At 33.4% G+C, this 20,555-nt stretch overlaps 2 protein-coding genes across 2 annotated transcripts; both read right to left on the bottom strand.

The window, feature by feature from the left end:
* Positions 1–213: 213 nt before the first annotated feature.
* LOC145276616 (uncharacterized) lies at positions 214–582 on the bottom strand. The gene has a single exon (XM_080127809.1). The coding sequence runs from the start codon at positions 580–582 to the stop codon at positions 214–216; it is 369 nt and encodes a 122-aa protein (XP_079983935.1).
* Positions 583–16,142: 15,560 nt separating this feature from the next.
* On the bottom strand, positions 16,143–17,861 carry LOC145276617 (uncharacterized). The gene has a single exon (XM_080127810.1). The coding sequence runs from the start codon at positions 17,859–17,861 to the stop codon at positions 16,143–16,145; it is 1,719 nt and encodes a 572-aa protein (XP_079983936.1).
* Positions 17,862–20,555: the final 2,694 nt, after the last annotated feature.

A 20,555-nucleotide genomic window follows, 5' to 3' on the forward strand; every position in this document is an offset into this window, starting at 1 on the left:
ATGGCAGTATATATATATCAGCTAATATTAATATAGCCAGTCATGATTATGGTAGTTAACTGTCAAGTTTGGAAAAACAGATTGTTTAAAACCGTCCAGGCAACATATATTGTTGATGTCAATGTTATCATTTGGATTTGACAGTACACCACCATCTCCAACGATAAGGTCATCAGAAAATTTTACTGATATGTCATCTCCATGGAGTCATAGTCACATGCTAGTGGTTAAATGAAGTGTTCTAACCTGATACCATAAGCGTGATGATTTGAGACATGCACTAACCTGATCAGCTTTGGTACCCCTAGGTATAAAAGGAAAAATTTGACGAAAATCTCCAGAAAACAAGAGAGTTAAACCACCCATAATCTGATGAGATTTCCTAATATATCTGAGTGATCGATCCAAAGCCTCAATTGATCCTTTGTAAGTCATGGTGCATTCATCCCTCATAATCAATTGACATTGTCTCAAGAGGTCAGCTCTGGGGCTTTCCTTGGGAATATTGCAAAGTGGGATCTCTGCTGAAACGAGGTTTAAGAGGAGTTTGAATTTAATGCCACCAGGAAGAAGTGTAGCCATTATTCCGAATGATCTAAGGGCAACTGCTTTAATTTTGCAAGGATGAGTTTGGTAACTAATCTCTTACCAGTGCTGCTGGGATCATCAAGAATGAAAATGCCACCAGTCTGGTCAAACACACTTTTAGTAATTGTGTTGAAGGTCAAAAGCTGATCAGAAAGTAGCCTAGGCTTCATTTCAGCAACAAATCTTGATAAGACATCTATGTCATAAGAGTAGGAATTTTGTTGCATATGCGAGTTTCAGATGAGCCATATGAGTTGTTGGTAAGTTTCAGGTAAACCATATGATGGTAAAGCATTTCCACCCATATGAAGGATCTTATCCTCTACATTTATAAGTGCTTTATTGTATAGTTCATCACTGTACTCAACATGAATGCTTTGAATCTCAGCCTTTGCTTGATGCAGAAAACCCTCAGAAAGTTGATTTCTAAAATTTAACCACAAAGTATATGGGTCGCCAGCATTGCAAAACAGTAATATCTTCACAAAAGCATCTTGAAGGCTTTCAGTACTGCATGATGAAGCAATTTCATTCAAAGTTGCTCCCCAATGGAAGTCATAATTCTCTAGCTCAACAGGCTTTATAGTAGGAATGCAAAATGCGATTTTCATATGTCCGTAGATCCTCAAAACACATTAGTCCTCAAACTTCATGCAGCAATATTTGCAGATGGAAACAATCAATTTGATCTAGTGAAACTGTGTAAACATGTTCCAAGCAATTGTTGAATTTCATGCTTAGATTGCTGTTTACGGTCTTACCTATCTTTGTGTTGCCACTGGTTTTTGTCCCATTTGTAGTACAGCAGTATCTCAGAGTAAAGTAGTGTTTTTGCAAAGTCATCATTTGAAGAATGCAGTTAATGTTGTTTCCCTGGCTGTCTCTACTGTTGCAGCCATCATTTTTAAATGTAAAATAAATGTGCTGTAAATCTAGATGTTGTATTGCTGGATGTTTTTCATGAATAGGGAAAATGAAGATGCATCCAAATTCCTCATTGCTATTTATATAACATCCAGCAATTGCTTTAACTTCATTAATTTCCTCCTCAATTTGCAAAGTGAAATAAGCAGCATCGGAGTCTTTATAAATATATTTACGAATGTGTTTTATGCATTTGACGAAACTGCAGTATTCTACATTGATGTGAGCTTCAACGGCACTGAGTACATGGAGATTGTAGGATATGACAAATCTATTGTCAACTTTGTCATCCTTAATCCTTGCAATAAAACCTCCTTCTTTGGGTCGGCGCCGTTTGTAAAGTGAGTAGTCTTCAGTATCAGTCTGAGTTTCACTAATGAATTCTCGTGGGTAGTTCTTGCTAGATCTTTCATTGTTCTTGACACAAGTCTCTCCAGAATTCAAGTCCACATGAACCATGAATCATATTCATATATAAATCCTTGTCTAATGCAGGATCTGGAAATTCTCCAGAAATTATTTTATCAATATCATTGGAATTTATCGTTGTCTTCAACCAAATTAGAATATGCGCATAGGGAGAATTGACTTTTTTGCCATTTAATTGTATTAGCAATACCAGACACCATAACATTCAGCACTGAACAAGGCATACACTGCTACTTAATTTGACACTCATAGTCTTTAAATCAGTAATAAGTACATTTCTCCTACCTCCATCAAAATAAAACTTATATAACTGGATTTACAATAAAATTTACTTTGAAATGATATTTTAATATTTTGGTTGTGATTCAAAGAACTAGCTATTTAAATCCGACTAAACCTGTCAGCATAGCATGCTTGCTGGTGGTAGATCACTTTTTGTAAATAAGCAGTCGAGGTGTGTTCACATAAATACTTGATGACATTTCTAGTTGTTTTAGTTAATCAGGGAAAAGAATTGTCTTTGCTACAGAATTTGAACACAACACGTACAGTCAAAAGTTAGAATATTTCAAATTTGACGCTTTGTAGTACAAAGATAAGTAAAGATAGAAACTGTGTTCAAAAGCTATTTAATAGCAAATATATTAATTTCTTTTGTCCTAAAACTTGGAAAGAATTGGATAAAAACTTTTTATGCATGAATCGCTAGAAGTAGTGACAGATTCATATAAACATGAGAATTTTTGTGTGCCGAAACGCATACAAAAACATCTGAAAACAAAATGTTCATCAACTAACTTATGTACATAAAGTATTCATTTTATTTTTGTTATTATTTAGAAAACATAAGTTTTTAATTATAGAAAGGAAAAGAATATTTAAAAAAAAAAAATTCTTTGAAAAAGAATGACCGGCAATGACCACGCTTTTAAATGAGTTAAAAAACACAAACCACTTATCCAGTTAAGTAAAAGAATAACTTTTATTGGATTTGTTTTACAATCCACAAAGGTATGAAAAAGTGTCCAAAAAACAAATATATAACAAATAAATGTTACCAAAGGCAAAGTTACTCTTCTACCTACCTCAATAAATTTTTAGTGTTGTAAATATTTATTCTGCTCAAAAAAACAAGTAGTGTCGAGCGTTACATGAGAACAAGAAAAAAATGGCCGCGATGTCTCTTGAAGTCTCGATAATGACTTGAAAATAAAAAATTATACAAAATAGTAGTAGAAACTCACTCGAAAATTGTGACAGTAACTTGAAGTCATTAAAAACGAAATTTAATTATCCTAATTAGTTTAATGAACATGAAAATATTACAATAGTACTCTGTACAAAATTTCCTTTCATTTGATATGCTACAAGCCATATTTTGTTAATAATTTCTTTGAATCATGTCTTGGTGGCCAGTGTAATCATGACAAATGATAAAGTCAATCAGAATAACATTTTGCATAATGATAAAGTCTTACTTCCCAGTTTTTAAACGTTTTTTATGATGCTTCTACTTGAAGCCATTAAAATGAAACTTAAGTATGCTAATTAGTTTAATGTACTTGAAAACATAATTCTGATCTGTACAAAAATTTCCTTTAATTTGATATGCTACAAGTCATACTTTGTTAATAATTTCTTTGAATTGTGTCATGATGGCATTTTGGATTTCCTGGTCACCATCTTGGATTTTTCATGATGTTATAATGGCAAATGATAATGTCCATCAGAATAATTCTTCCGATGATGATAAAGCCTTACCATTTTTCTAAGTTGTTTTTATGATGTTTCTACTTAAAGCTGTTATAATGAAACTGAAATATGCTAATTAGTATGCTAGTCTGTAAGTTACCAAGTGAGATGATCATAAATAACACCAACTGAACCTTCATGATATTATGATAATATGTTCAAAATTTCATCATAATATCTTAAGAAGGTCTGAAGATACAGTTTTTAAAGATAGATTAGTCTGTAAATTGTACAAATTTCCAACCATTTTCAGTCACAAGCTTATAGGCATTTGATTAGGACTGACTTAAGGCAAAATGTCTAGTTAACCACACATTTTTTTAAAAACTTTGAATGGTCTTAACTCCAGTTCTAATGGGTCGATTTTAAAAAACTAAAGATATTATTTTTGTTTTTTATGCTCTCTTTTCAGTTGCATTGAACAGGCCCGAAAACTTCATCTAATTTCATAAAATCTATAAGCTTATGTAATTTCAGATGGAATAATCTGGTAATCAGATCATGTTGATGTATCACAGTTTGACCAGGAAAAAGTCCGGACATAATTTGCTTCTGTTTTGGGTTACATGTAAAAGTTATGAATAGGTTAGGCCTACCATAATGACGAACAATTGTTGTTGTATCTTGTGTTTTTTCATCCATGTATCGAAGACTGCCTGTGAATAAAGAAGGCAGAATACACACTGTTGTAGGCCTAGAAATACCCGATTATATTGAAAAATGTTATCTAAACAGATATTTCTATCAGGTGTTGTTTGCCCCTATTGTGCAGAAGTCATAGATACAGCATCTCTGGCTAAACGGTTTGCACATTGAAGTTCATTATCTGAAGCACTTGCAGTAGCTGTAGCAACGCCATCTCTGAAGTTCATTCTCCGAAACTCTTGCAACAACCTTAAATGCAGCATCATGTTTCAAATGAATAGTATACTGAACTTCATTTTCAGAAATTCTCACTACAGCCTTAGCTGCAGCATTTTTTCTCAAACAATGTTCGATTTTGAACGTTTATCGCAGAGGCTCTTGCATCTGTTTTGTTCTTTGCTTTTCTTAATAAACTAAACTTCTGTTCATCATGCACCACGACAGCACTTGAAGCTGCAATTGGAAAGCGACTTGTGGAATGATCACCAAGAATATCACTATCCACACTCACACTCGAGGCAACAATAGGATGAACACCCTTAATCAATTGACTGAGGCACGCGGCATTATTTGACATGGCAGTTGCTTCAACAAACCATACTGCACACAGTCGTTACCCACAGTTTTCTGATGGGTTTCTTTGCTCTTTTTTTTTTTTTTTTTTTTTTAGTTAATGATAATGTTTACATTGACTGATCAAAGATCGACTTCTTTTGAGCATTATACTGTTTTTTTGGTTGTTTATTAACTGTTGTGGAGTTTTTTTGGGTTTTTTTTCATAAAATTAAAATGAGGCAACAATTTAAGTTTATTATTCTTAACCGATAAAAATAGACAAAAAAAATTTTTTTAAGTTTTTCTTTAAATCACAATGGGTATAATAAAAGATGAAGACAACGTTTAATAAAATAAAATTTTTAAAATATATCATTTTATGAATATGTTTGCACAAGGAACTTAAAAAAATAAATACAATCAAAATAATGTCGAAAACAAAATTGGCAAGATGTTTTGGAAATAACAGTTTGCTCGATAGATGAACAAAATAGAAACAGCAGCTCTAAATGAAAAAAAGTTATATTGCAACTCAATCATTCAAAATTCCTTTAATAATAAGTAAATTTTCAAAGCAATTACACAGATATTTGTACAACCAACTTACAAGGAATCTTACTTAAGAAGTTTTCCAAACAAATCGTATAGATTATGAAAATAAAGTGTTTTGTGATCACATGATAATTTCCAGGAATTAATTCCTGTTTCAATCACATAAATTCTTTTGAGTTGAGAATAAATAGTGTTGAAGTTTTTTTCTTGTTTCTCCCACAACAAAACATATAGGTTTTCATGATCGCACATTATTTTTCAGGAATTAATTCCTATTTCAGTCATGTAAATTCAAGTTGAGATTGTGCCCAATGAATAATAGTGATTTCTAAAGTAAAAAAAAAACATATCACTTGCGTCTTTTTTAACTGTTATTCTCATTTCCGTGATTAAAATAGGAATTAGCAAAATATTGAAAATATATTCGCAAACAAAACTGGTTTTCTAAAAAATCTCATTGATAAAACTCACTATGTTTATCTGTCTGTCTGAAATTGTATCTTCTCCAAGACGGAGAGTCGCAAAGCAGCACAAAGCATGTCAAATGATTGCATTTTGCATTTTCTTTGGACTATTTTTTTTATGGGTCTTTACTCGGTTAAAATAGTTGTTAGCGGAAATAGTCAAAGCAATTTACAATTTGAAAGTTATATTTTTTGGAGTGGATAGGATCACCTATTTTTTAAAGAAGCAAAAATATATATTTTTCAATCTAACCTTTCCTATAACCTAACCTTTCCCATAACCTAACCTTTCGTATGCTTAGGGACATCTGCTTATTTTTTCATGGCTTATAAATCATAAAATACTTTGACTATTTCTGGGACTGATTCAGAATTCTCCATAAATATTTTAGATTGACTGTTTTTTGAGTACTGAAATTGTTTGGATATTCATTTAATACAAGTCTCGTTTTTTTTTTGTTTTGTTTTTTTTTATTTGAGAACCAGTAGGTGTATCAGAATTTTTGTAGGAATTTTTTACACCCTAACACGAAACTGTAAATAAAATATTTAAAAAAACTCGTAATTTCTCTTTTAAAAGTGGGCTGTTTATTTTCTTTATGGATTATACTTCCAAAATAAACTATTAAAGTTGTATAAAAAGTAATAGAAATATTATTTTTTTATTTTTTAAAAACAGTAATGAAATTAATGGAATTTTACGAGTTCAGTATTTTTCAATTTTTAACTTTAAAAATCTATCAAAATTTTTCTATTGATTCTATTTTTACGATATTTTCAGGGTCATTGTGAAATTTTATGCTCTTTCCAATAAACCGAATATAATATTTTAGACAAACGTTTTTTTTTAATTCACGTCCCCCCTATATTGAAATGTCTATTAAAAAGTAAATAATTAATTTATGTGCCAAAGTTTTATATATCACAAATTGAAGATAAAAGATCAATAAATAATATATTCTAATTTAAAACAAAAAAAAGAACAGTTTTTTGGAAATTTACCTGTAAAGTCCGAAGTTTAAAACCTTTTTTTTTTTTTTTTTAAATGAAACCTTGGTCCTTGCCCCTTTAATTGAAAAAAAAAAATAGGGTTTGAATTACATTTTTCGAGTAGTTATAAGCTTAGAAAGACAGGGGGTCGAATTAATTCACGCCCACCCACATTTTGAAATGTCTATTAAAAAGTAAATAATTAATTTATGTGGCAAAGTTTTGTATATCACAAATTGAAGATAAAAGATCAATAAATAATATATTCTAATTTAAAACAACAAAAAAAAAGAACAGTTTTTTTTAAATTTACCTGTAAAGTCTGAAGTTTAAACCCTTTTTTTTTTAAACCACGTCGTTTGTATCTTTTTTTTTTTATTTTTAAATGAAACCTTGGTCATTGCTCCTTTAATTGAAAAAAAAATTAGGGTTTGAATTACATTTTTCGAGTAGTTATAAGCTTGGAAAGACAGGGGGTCGAATTATTCAATATTTTTCACAAAGTTTCTGACACACTTAGAGAACCAGTTACGTTTTCAATAAATTGTTAATTCCTATTCTAATCACATAAATTAGAGTAACACTAAAAAATAAAAATGCGTATTACCTAAGCCATGTTTTAGTAAGAAAATATTAATAATAAATAAAATAAAAGTGGCAACAAACCATATTCACTAATTGTAATCTAATTTATAAAACTCACTATGTACGTCTGTCTGTCTCCATTTTTGTGAACTGTATCTCTTCCAAGATGCAAAGTCGCAGAGCGGTATAAGGCAGATCATATGATTGTATTTTTTTGTGGACCACTTTTATATGGGTTTTTAGCTAATAAAAATAGCTTCTAAAGTGTCAACACCGAAGGAAATTGAAATTTGGCATGATTTATTAATCTGCATTTATTGGGGGGAGGTATAACAAGAAAACTGCAGTTACCTCCCCTGATTATTCTGTTTATTATTATAACTTGCAATTTTTTTTCAAAAACTATTTTCATTATTAATTAGTTTTCTACTTAATATTTTTTCGCAATTTTTTTTAGTAGGAACCTAATTTCGACATGATAATTAAGTAGATACTATTGGTTTAAACTGAAATTCAATATTTCTATTTTCGTTCTCATTCCAAAGAAGCACCCAATTTTACCAGAATGCACTACCTTAAGGGGGGTTGGGATTGTTTTGTTTTTTTATAGCACTCTTATTGAAATGAATACAGTAATATAACAATGTTCTAATGTATGATTAACTGTTTACAGTGAAATTAGTTGATTTTTTCTCAAACAAGTTGATAAATTTATAGAATCACTCCCGTCTCTAAATTATCAATCGTGTTTTTCTTAAATATTTTGGGCCTTAAAAATTAATATGTTATCAAAATCAATAAGAGTTTGTCAGGGAAAAATTGTGTGTGTGGGGGGGGGGGGAAATAATAAAATAAAATAGTTATTTTAGAATCTAGAATAAGGGATCAGTTTCGCACGCACATAAATTTAAGGTACTTGTACAGTTTAATCAAGACATTTAAAAATGAAAATTACGAAAAAAAAAAAAAAAAGGTTATATTGTACGCATCTGCTTTGAACTGCAGAGTGCAGATCTCCGAAAAAATTTTGGTGCTTGTAGTTTAATCAAGACATTAAAAAATGAAAATATCGAAAAAAGTTTAAATTGTACGTCTGTTATGGAATGAAGTTATCCGGAAAAAAAAATGTCACTTAATTTCATCAAGTACTTTTTGTTTCAACAGCGAAAAAACAATTTGTTATGATACCGAGCAAAAGGTTCGATTTTTAGGAAGAAAAGCTAGTTATTAAAGATGGGGACGGAGTAGTATAAGTATCGGTGCTTTACATGGAGTTATCTCCCAGTAGCGTTTATAGACTCCAAACAAAATTAAAAAAAAAAAAACAAAAAAACAAGATATCTGCCTTCAACGAGCTCTCATAAAAACGTGTTTTTCCGCTGTAAAAAAAAAAAAACACAAAAAAACTACTTGATCAAATTAAGTGAAATTTTGGTAAATATCCGCCACCCCCTCGGGGGTCCGGGCATATGACTAGCAAAGACCATATGTGTGGGGGTAACCCCACATATCTGACATTGGTCACTGAAAGGGCAACCCTTCATACCAACAGTTTCTAATCCAGCTCCCACTTCCCTCCTCTCGGGAGCTGGATCCCCATTTCCCTCCCCCTTGCCCCTATCTCCACATTAAAAACGGCCTCCTGCCTAATTTGCTCAGTGGGGAAGCAAATAAATAAACAGATACGCTACAACAGAATGCCGACCATTCTAATTTGTTTATATATATATATATATATATATATATATATATATATATATATATATATATATATATATATATATATATATATATAGGTAAATGAGGTCGCTGACAACGAATCTGATAGTCAAACTTGGGGCAAATTTACCGTTTGCATGGTATTAACCCCTGAACCCACGAACTACTTTCCACCATTTGGGGTTAGCGCGTGCCGCGCGCCTCAACACCACAACGCCCCCCCCCCCGCGCTCACGCCCCCAATGTAGACAGTAAAATCTTCGAAAAATGTTAAAATGGTGTTCTAATTGGTAAATGTCGGTGCGTTACTTTTTGAAAATTTGACAATTCTATGTTCCAGGAAAAAAAAAAAAAAAAACAATTAAGGTAATCGTGAAGAAAGAGAGAGCCTGTTTCCTCCGTTTGACTATAGGTGGCGTTACTGTCTGTCCACCCAGTTACGGAAGCACAAAATGTATATAATGCCACCCTTGAAATAAAAATAAATGTTTTTGTTATATTTTAATTTTAAACATGGTTTTTTTTGGGGGGGGGGGTGCAAACATATTTAAGTTTTGTTTTTTGTTTTTTCAAACATATTTACGTTTTTTTTTGTTTGTTTTTGCAAGCATATTTAAGTTTTATTTTTCCAAACATTTACGTGTTGTTGCTTGTTTATTTTAAAACATTTACGGTTTTTTTTTTTGTTTTTTGTTTTTTTTTGCAAGCATAAACTAAATATTTTTGAAATATTTTTCTTTTTGAAAAGTTTGCTTATGCACTTATTGGTACCGCGCTATTTTTTAATAGTAGTTTCAAGTAAGATTCAGGTTTTACAATATCCTTTTTCAAATATATATATATATATATATATATATATATATATATATATATATATATATATATATATATATATATATATATATATAAATACTTGCGGAAAAGGTAAAATAAGTGCAGAAAAATTAAGAAAAAAGGGGGGGGTCCATAAAAAAGATAAAAGAAAAAACGTTGATTTTTTTTATTATTATCATAAGAGCGTAAAAAATACTCGCGAAAAAACGGTTGTACCCATAAATATGTTTAAAATAAAAATATAGCAAAAAAATTTAGTTTATGCTTGCAAAAAAAAAAACGTAAATGTTTAAAAATAAACAAGCATCAAAACGTAAATGTTTGGAAAAATAAAACTTAAATATGTTTGCAAAAAAATAAAACTTAAATATGTTTGCACAAAAAAAAAAAAAGAAACATGTTTAAAATTAAAATATAACAAAAACATTTATTTTTATTTCAAGGGTGGCATTATATACATTTTGTACTTCCGTAACTGGGTGGACAGACAGTAACGCCACCTATAGTCGAACGGAGGAAACAGGCTCTCTCTTTCTTCACGATTACCACAATTAAATTATCCCCCTCCTCTCCTCCTCAACTTGGAGTGCTTTCCTTTTCTTATTTTATTTATTTTTTTTTTTCAGCTAATTTTAAATTTTCCACCCAAAAAGTCCTGTGGATATTTACCTTTGAAAATTAGTAAATTCTATGTTCTAGAAAAAAAAAAAAAAAATTAATTACCCCCCCCCTACAACTTGGTGTGCTTTTCTTTTCTTGCTTTATTTCTTTTTCATCTAATTTCAAATTTTCCACAGAAGATTTGTACGCCATGTGAGAAGCCAGTTCGCTTGTTGAAGCCGTCGTTTATGCTACAGCGCGCGCAGGCGCGTAGCGTAAACGGAAGCTGCAAAATGGTGGAAAGTAGTTCGTGGGTTCAAGGGTTAATACCATGCAAACAGTAAATTTGCCCCAAGTTTGACTACCAGATTCGTTGTCAGCGACCTCAGTTACCTATAAAAAAAACAAATTAGAGTGGTCGGTGTTCTGTTGTAGTGTATCTAGATATTTATTTACCGCAATTTTTTTTTCGGAGATCTTCAGTTCAAAGTGGATGCGTACAACTTTTTTTCGATATTTTCATTTTTTAATGTCTTGATTAAACTGTACAAGTACCGGAAGTTCAATCGTCTAATCGCAGACAAAACAAGACGCCCGTTAAAAGAAAGAAACAAGCAAGGGAGGTAACTCCAAGTAATCTTGCCAGAGAAGAAACGCGTATATGAAAGGGAAAGACGTTCTTTGAAACTTAAATTATAAAATAAATAATATATATATATATATATATATATATATATATATATATATATATATATATATATATATATATATATATATTTGTAGATAAAAGGGCGGATGTGTACAATGTACACCCTCTAATATATATTTTTTTCTTTTCGGCTTTTTTGCAATTTTATCAGTGGATTATCGATTGGACTCTATCTACCAGATTATCAAAACGAAAAAAGACATTGGAAAGTGCCACTTTCCGAAAGTGGTGTTCAGTTTTTAATTACAACGTTCTAATAAATCGATTCCCCATATTGGAAATACTCGACAAGAACACGTCAATATGGGGGATCGATTTATTAAAACGTTGTCATTAAAAACAGAGCACCAGTCACCACTCACCACTTTAAAAATATCTAAATATGGACTTTTTGTTTTTGATAATCTGGTAGATTAGTGTCCAATCGGATACTAGTACTTACACTACTAAGTGTATCAGAATTTTTGTAGGAATTTTTGACACCCCTAACACGAAACTGCGAATAAAATATAAAAAAACTCGTAATCTCGTAATTTCTCTTTTAAAAGTGGGTTGTTTATTTTCTTTATGGATTATACTTCCAAAATAAACTATTAAAGTTGTTTTAAAAGTAATAGAAATATTTTTTTTATTTAAAAAAAAAACAGTAATGAATTTTACGAACTCAATATTTTTCAATTTTTAAACTTAAAAAATCTATCAAAATTTTTCTATTGATTCTATTTTTACGATATTTTCAGGGTCAATGTGAAATTTTATGTTCTTTCCAATAAACCGAATTTTAGACAAACGCTTTTTTTAAATTCATGCCCCCCCCCCATTTTCAAAGTGTCTATTAAAAAGTAAATAATTAATTTACTCACCAAAGTTTTATACATCACAAATTAAAGAGAAAAGGTCAATAAATAATATATTCAAATTTAAAACAAAAAAAAGTAGTGTTTTTTTAGAAATTTACCTGTAAAGTTCGAAGTTTAAAACCTTTTTTTTTAAACCACGTTGTTTTTTTTTTTTTATGAAATCTTGGCCCTTGCTCCTTTAATTGGAAAAAAAATTAGGGCTTGAATTACATTTTTCGAGTAGTTATAAGCTTGGAAAGACGGGGTGGAATTATTCAATATTTTTCACGAAATTTCTAACATACGTACACTACTACAATTTATCGCCGAAAATGGAGACACCATTTTTTTCAGGCACCTGTCATCAAAATAAGAAGGAGAAATCAGTATTTTAAACTATAACTGAAGCATGAAATAAATTTAAAAAATCCATAATGATTACTTCAGGAAAAGAACTACAGCGTAGTATAAACACCCCCAATCCCGCCTGTTAAGAACGGCTTTCGGAATAAACACACACCCCAACCTCCAAAGCCATTCTTAACAGGGAGAGGTTAGGGTGTTTATACTACACTGGAGCGATGCCCGGAAAACTCATCCCCGGAGCCCCCCCCCCCTTTACTAGGTAGGAAAACTCGTCCCTTATTGAATAAATAGTGATTGAAAACACATTTTATGACCATTCTTGAAAGAGATATTGTTTTTAAAAGAGACTATGCACCCCCATAATATTTTTAAAAAATATTTTTAACTCTTACTTTAAAAAAATAAACTTAATCACGAAGTCAATACACGAAAAACGAAACCAAATATTTATTTAAAAAAAGACTAGTTTTAACACTTTTTGTGTTATTACGAAACAAAAAGAAAACAGAAAACACGTATTATCAAAGAAAGCAATTATTTTATTTAGAAGAATTAATTCAGTTGAAATAATTCTTGTGTTATTACAAAACAAAACAAAACAAAACAAAACATGGTCTTATGTAATTTTGGTACCACGCTGAAATAATTTTGTTATTCCGAAAGCCATTCTTAACATGGGGAGGGGAAGCTATTGTTTAAAAGTCATTTCGGGGGCAATTGTGCAGTATGCAGACGGCGGTTATTGTTGGGGGCGATAATTCCAATTTCTTCTTGGTTGTGAGAATTAATTTCCTCACACGTTTTAGAACTCGACAGACTGTTGAAAAACGGACAATGGAATAAAGCAAGCCTTACCTGCGGCGATGGACTAGAGTCTTCTTTGGTAGGATTGCGAAAAATATGCCCATTTCTCGCGTCTCTGAGAGTCTGATAGTTTTCTTGGGGTGTTAAATTGCTTCTCTTCGGAGAAGCTAGTAAAAGGGAACAGAAACCATTTATTTATGGTATCTGAATGAATAAAACTCCAATTAACAGAGTTGAATTATCAGTTCTAGGAAAGACGATGTTCGTCTAATAATTCCTATCATAATAGGAATAAATACTTGGTAAAAAGAAAAAAAAAGGGGATGGTGCTCCAAGCATGGTTGACCTGGAGGTCTGCCCTTGGAGGAGATACTTTTTTTTGACGTCCACACCCTGGCAGGGATTTTGCATTTTGCAAAAGAGAGCGAAAATGTCTGAGTTTTAAAACTGTGCGCGCAGGAAGTTTTCTCGCAGTCCAATCAAAGGCCTGAAAAAGAAACCATGGCATTCAGTGCCTCAACCAATCAAGCTCGCCTTTCCATGTACAATTTCCAACACACTGCCAAGGGAAGAAAGAAAAAGGAATAGGTATCTATTACTTTTTTCTAATACTAATTACAATTAATCTATGTCAATTAATGGACATTTAAAATAATCAGTTGCAAAGATCTAACAAACTGTTATGGGTTTAGCATCTTTAGTTAAGGGAATTATGAGTTAGTTTTATAAACAATTTACCTCTTATAGGTTGCCAATATTAGTAATTTTAAGAATTATATTTTAACGTAAGTCTAATGGCAACAACTGAGGTTAAGGAAAGAGAAGGTTAAATTTTTAGTTTTCCGAACAATTCGGACAACTCCATTCCCCCAAGGTATCCTGTTGACTCACCCCAACACAGTCGAAATGATACCAATTGTCATAGGCATCACAGCGCACCATAGGAGCTGATCCGTCATTTGCGACAAACAGGTCGGACAGAAGAAAGGACCTTCTTCCTCTACGAATTCTATAAAAGATGGCACAGAAGTGGCCTTTAGTTCCAGGGGAAACATGTTTTAGGGAGTGAACCTGTCCGCAACCATCTCTCAGCACACAGGCCGAACAAACTCTACCATCGGTCCCATTGATGAGTCTGAGCACTTTGCCTAGACTCCAAAAGGGTCTGGTTTTATTTGGTGCTTTAATCAAAACGATTTCTCCCACCGACACCTTCAAAGGTCTATCGCCCACCATATTGGCATCAACCTCTCGCAAGGACAACAAATAATCATTGTGCCATATCTTCTGGAATCTCCATATATTGATGTCTCAATTTTAGAGACTGCAGAAGTTTTGCCCGACTGGGGGGGATCAGGGCACAATTCGTCCGATCCATGACTGCTTATCAACAAACGAGGACTATACCCGGCTTGTAGAAAGTGATTGGGCGTTAAAATATCGAGACCTCCTTTGGAAGCTGCTATGTAGGTGAGTGGTCGATTGGTGATCGCTTTTTCTACATATGAAAGAATGGTAAAAAATTCAAAGTAGCAGGCTTTCTTTCGGCCCAATAACTTTTTAAAACATTGTTTGAGCGTCTTATTCTCTCCCATGCACCCCCATGCCAAGCTGAATAAAGAGGGATGGTGAGATGACTAATGGTAGTCGATCTGAAATTCTCTTTGAATTCATTAGAGACAAATATTTCAGATAACAAGATACCGGACGCCAAGAAGGTTTTCACATTGTCTGAGTAAACATGCGTAGGAACCCCAAACTGGTTGGTGAATCTGACAAATGCCAATATGAAGGAAGTGGTGCTCATATCTGGTAAAAGCTCCAGATGCACTGCACGCAAGATCATACAGGTGAACAATAAGACTTTTACCAAAAAATGACCGGTAAAGTCAACACCCACCTATTGAAAAGGATGAATAAAATTAGCCCGATGATTGGGCAGTTGAGAACCTGAGAGAGTTTTAAAAGGCATCGAATTGACCTTTTTTGCAAATAATACAATTGCAAAGAATTTTCTTCACCGACTGCCTTCCTTGAGGGATCCAAAACCCAGACAATCTCAATTTTGCAAGAGTTAAGTTGGTTCCTAGATGGCAACAATTTAGGTGTGCCTCTTTGATAACCAATTCAGTCAAATGATGATTTTTCCCCAGAAGTATAAGGAAAGACATCAAAGAGGTGGATGTCAGAATTCTGAATACAACTGAATTCGCATCAGACCGTCCTTATCAAGGAACAAACCAAGAGCAGATACTCTTCGAGGGACAGCTTTATTAGAGGGCTAGCGCAAGTATTCCAATTCAAATGGATATTCTTCCTCTTGCATATAAAAAAAGAGCAGTAGTTTAGCTCTATGATTGGTATCTGTGTTTCGGTGTTTTAACTTATCACAGAACCTCAATACCTTCTCCAACACGTTAATTGCTTTGGGCAGCAAAGAATAATTGGTGATATTTATGGCAAGTAGTTCTCATCAGTGCTAGGACCATCGGAAAACATACAAGAAATGACCCTTTTGCTTACGTCATTAAGGCAAGGTAAATGAGACACTGGCCAGTCAATTGCCAGTTGATTCAACCAATTGGGGCTGTGTACCCAAAATTTTAACAGTTGCTCAAACTTAGAGGTAGTAAGCCCTCTAGTTTATAAGTCTGCTGGGTTTTCGGATGAAGGAACATATTTGAACCGAGGGCGAACTTGGAACTCTAGATTAAATTCATCCAGCATTTTTTTTTATGTCCATCACACGGTTGTCTACAAAGATATTGTTTTTAGTTCCTTTCCCGTTTAAGACCAAGATAAGGCTACTTGAGCATCAGACACAAGAAAGAAGGAATTAACGTTGATAGTTCCCAATGCTTTCAGTACATTAGGCACTACTTTAAGGGCCAGATAAATGGCCAAAAGTTCCAAGGTAGGAAGAGTCTTCCTTTTAATAGGAGCCACTTTCGCCTTGGCAAATAGCAGGGAACATTGTGACCCTTGTCTTACATACAGAGAAAACCCGTAAGTGAGCTTAGATGCATCACAAAAACATATAAGCTGCATCGGGCAGTCATCCACTAACACATGGCGGGGGAACTCTATATCACCTAGCTTGTTCAATTCTTTGGCTAGGGCTTGCCAAGAGGCAGTAAAGGTTTCAGGAATTTCTTGATCCCATGAAAGTTTGTCTTTCCATAGTTGGCTGACAAGTACTTTGCCTTGTATAGTAACTGGAAGTAGTAATGACAAGGGATCGTAAAGGCTAGAAATTTGGGAAAGGATCACACATTTCGTGTTGGCTTTGGCAACAGGGCTCAATCTGACTGTGTCTAGGCTAGGGGAATAACGGTACCCCAGGACTTTTTTAAAGGAAGGGAGAGAAGTGATAGATTCATCCTCTATCATTTGTTTCTGCAAGTCAGGGCAGTTGGAATTACAGGATTGGAGATCAAATCCTGCCTCCTTTAATCTTTTGCGCAGAGTATTATACACTTCAATTAGAGATTGATAGTCTCGTCCAGTGGTGACCAAATTGTCGATATAAAAGTTGGATGTCATTATAGATGAAAATTCATCAGAGTCATATCTCTCAGCATGAAACTTGAGAATGTAACTCAAGATGAAGGAACTGGCACTGAAGCCGAAAATAATAGAATTGTAACTATATGTGCACAATTTCTCCTTAATTTTGAGGAAAAAACAAAATCTGTTTTTGTCCTGCTCAGTGCGCAAGCGAATTTGCAAGAATGCTTTGCAGAGGTCTCCCAAGAGGACATAATTATTTTTTCTAAAGGCCAATAACAAGTCAAGCAGCTGTGCCATTAAATTCACACCAGCATAAGCTGTATCATTAATAGAAACTCCCCCCTTCTTTTTTAAGGAACAATTAAAGACTGGGCAGATTTTAGTGGTAACTCCAAGACCCTCTTTAAAAACGGGTCTGTGAGGAATCCAACAATATTTGACATACTCACCAGGAGTAACAGAGAAAGGTTCTACGATGCCCAATTTTTCATAGTCATTGAATACTTGTAGATATTTATCATACAATCCCTGCTTCTCCAAGGAGACTGCCACTCTTTGCATAATTCTCAGAGAAGGTACATAATTGGAATCTACCTTAGCCAACTTATCGTAGTCCCACGGTAGATCGACATAATAATTTCCATCTTTAAGCACAACAGTTTTCTTAAAATCCTCTATCTTTGCTTCATCATATGAAGAAAGTTTAGCCTTCTCGTCGATACCTACGGAATCCAAGGAAAGAAATTGCTCTATACCGCATTCAACGAAAGACTCTTCAAAAAAGGGGCCCAAGGAGTCCCAATACGACGGGATAGGATTCAACACACTATCCACCAAATATGTGGAACAAGCAGATAACGAATTGCAAACTTGCTCAAAGGGAGGCAACTCATTGGGAGTTTTAATTATTTCGGGCTTCAAAAAATTACGTCCATCTCCGAAAGGAATAATTCTATTGGACATCTTCCACGCAGTGCCATTAATACATTCAACCATACTTAATATAATGTCAAAAAAATTAGCCATAATAGATAAAAATGTAGGAAAACGTTCCTTCGTTCTGGACATTAGTTCCCTTCTAACGCTGACAGGGAACTTACGGAACAATATATGGGCAATAATAATACCCAAAGTAGAACTCTCTGTAAAGAAGTCGGTTCCAAAGGACTTATCTAGCTCGGACAAATCCATTTTAACCTGTTCTACATAGGTCTTTAATGCTTCTAAATTCGAGATGGGCACCGTCGGAGGCATTATCTCCTCCAATATACGATCCTAGATGAGGGACGGATTCAGGTATTTCTCCTGCAAACAATTCAAGGCTATGATGTAATTGTTGGACGTGACATCCAAACTGGAGATCAAGTCATAAGCTTTCCACTATAATTTGGACTTAAGTAGAAGTAACTTGTCCGCTTCTCCCACATTGGAGGTACAGAAATCAAACCTCTGTAGAAGGGTTCTAAATTCAAACTTATCGTCTGAAGGTGAGCCACTGAAACTGGAACATTCTAAGTCCATCCGTAAAGGCAGAGGAGTGGAGGGTTTCTTAACTACATGATTGGCCTTCAACAGAAGCAGCTCTTCTCTCATTTCGGATGAAAACTGCTCTACCTCAAGACATATCTTCGTTCTCTCCTCGTGAGGGGACTTTAACACCAGCTGGTCAATAATTTCGTCAAGTGTCCGAAATCCATCTCTCCACATCTGCCGCTCTCAAATGAATTGAAGATGGTGAGGAATTATCCTTCAACCATTCCACCGTATTTGAAATTCAACATTTCTTGGCTTCAATTTTAGCTAATAAGTCTTTACCGGCGTTCATCTTGAATAAAGGGACGAGCACAAAACAACGACGAAGGAGACCAGTCGTAAAAGAATGGATAGAAAATACCCTTCAAAGGCGAAATCCTGTCAACAACACCGTAAGAACGAGAAATAGAAATAGTGGGGCGTAAATTTAAACCCTTAGAATCAAACAATCTTAATTTAAACAAAAATGCAAATTTAATAACCGAAAGAAAATTTTTTTTTTTTTTAATAAATTAATACCAGGTCTGCAGCAAAAACCCAGGCTCACAGAAAATGTTTACATTAAAAACAGCGGCCCGGTCACCGCGTGGAATTAACATCATGTTGACCTATGACCCTATGAAATTCGCCGTCAAACTCTTGGATAAATGAAAAACACTTCGGGATAATTTATAGTTATAAAAATCAGAATTAACGCAAAGAAATATTTTTCTAGTACAAACAAGTCAATAACGTTTTATCCTTCACACAAAAAAAAAAAAACGGACCTAGTTAAGTTTCGAGGTCGTTAAGTTTCTTTTTTTTTTTTTAACACATTTGTTTTTATAGAAAAGGGTTAATTCATTCAAGAAACATTTATCTAGTGTTAAGCGTTTCTCAATTTATAAACATAACTTCAGCAACAACTCAATTAATTTTAAAACGGCCCTGGAAAATATAAAAGAGTACGCACTAAGTAAATACAAGCTAAATTATGAACGGAATATTAAATATTTTTAGGTCCTTTTTGCAAAAATAAAATGAAGAAGGATATAAACTATCAGCATAAATTTTTCGCAAAATAAAATATGTGAGAATTAATTTCCTCACACGCTTTAGAACTCGACAGTGTTGAAAAAAGGACAATGGAATAAAGCAAGCCTTACCTGCGGCGATGGACTAGAGTCTTCTTTGATAGGATTGCGAAAAATATGCCCATTTCTTGCGTCTCTGAGAATCTGGTAGTTTTCTTGGGGTGTTAAATTGCTTCTCTTCGAAGAAGCTAGTAAAAGGGAACAGAAACCATTTATTTATGGTATCTGGATGAATAAAACTCCAATTAATGGAGTTGAATTATCACTTCTAGGAAAGACGATGTTCATCTAAAAATTCCTATCATAATAGGAATAAATACTTGGTAAAAAGAAAAAAAAAGAGGATGGTGCTCCAAGCATGGTTGACCTGGAGGCATGCACTTGGAGGAGATATTTTTTTTTTGACGTCCACACCCTGACAGGGTGTTTGCAAAAGAGAGCGAAAATGTCTGAGTTTTAAAACTGCGCGCAGGAAGTTTTCTAGTGGTCCAATCAAAGGCCTGAAAAAGAAATCTTGCTATTCAGTGCCTCAACCAATCAGGCTCGCCTTTCCATGTACAATTTCCAACATGGTTAAATAACGCGACAAATAAGTAACAAACAAGATTTTTTTCCGAACAGAAAAATATTTGAAAACCAAAATATTTATTGCATAAAAATGTATGAATATATAATTGTAAAAACATTTATTTAAAAGTCTGCGTAAAGAAATATAATTTAATAAAACAATTTTGTAATAAAAATAACATTAGATTTTTATAAAGTAAAATAGCTTCTTTTTTTTTTAAACAAATAATTAAATGAAACATCTTTTTGAATTAAAGCAACTTTGAAGGGTCAACAAAAAAATTAATAATTTAAATGTTTTTTGACAGAGACGCACCACATGGCAACAGTTTAGTGAAACGCACCAAAAAAAAAAAAAAAATGGCCGTGGTACGCATTCTGCAGAAGTGTTGTTTTGCGAACAAAAAATGTGTTAAAACTAAATTAATTTTTCGGTAATTCACGGGGAACGTGGACCGTGCATAAATGGTATTTTTATTTAATGATTGCTCCCTACAAGCGTTTTCTTTCACTTTCT

The sequence above is a fragment of the Euprymna scolopes genome, chromosome 5 (assembly GCF_053919585.1).
Source record: "Euprymna scolopes isolate OS-2025 chromosome 5, ASM5391958v1, whole genome shotgun sequence".
NCBI classification, from domain to species: domain Eukaryota; kingdom Metazoa; phylum Mollusca; class Cephalopoda; order Sepiida; family Sepiolidae; genus Euprymna; species Euprymna scolopes.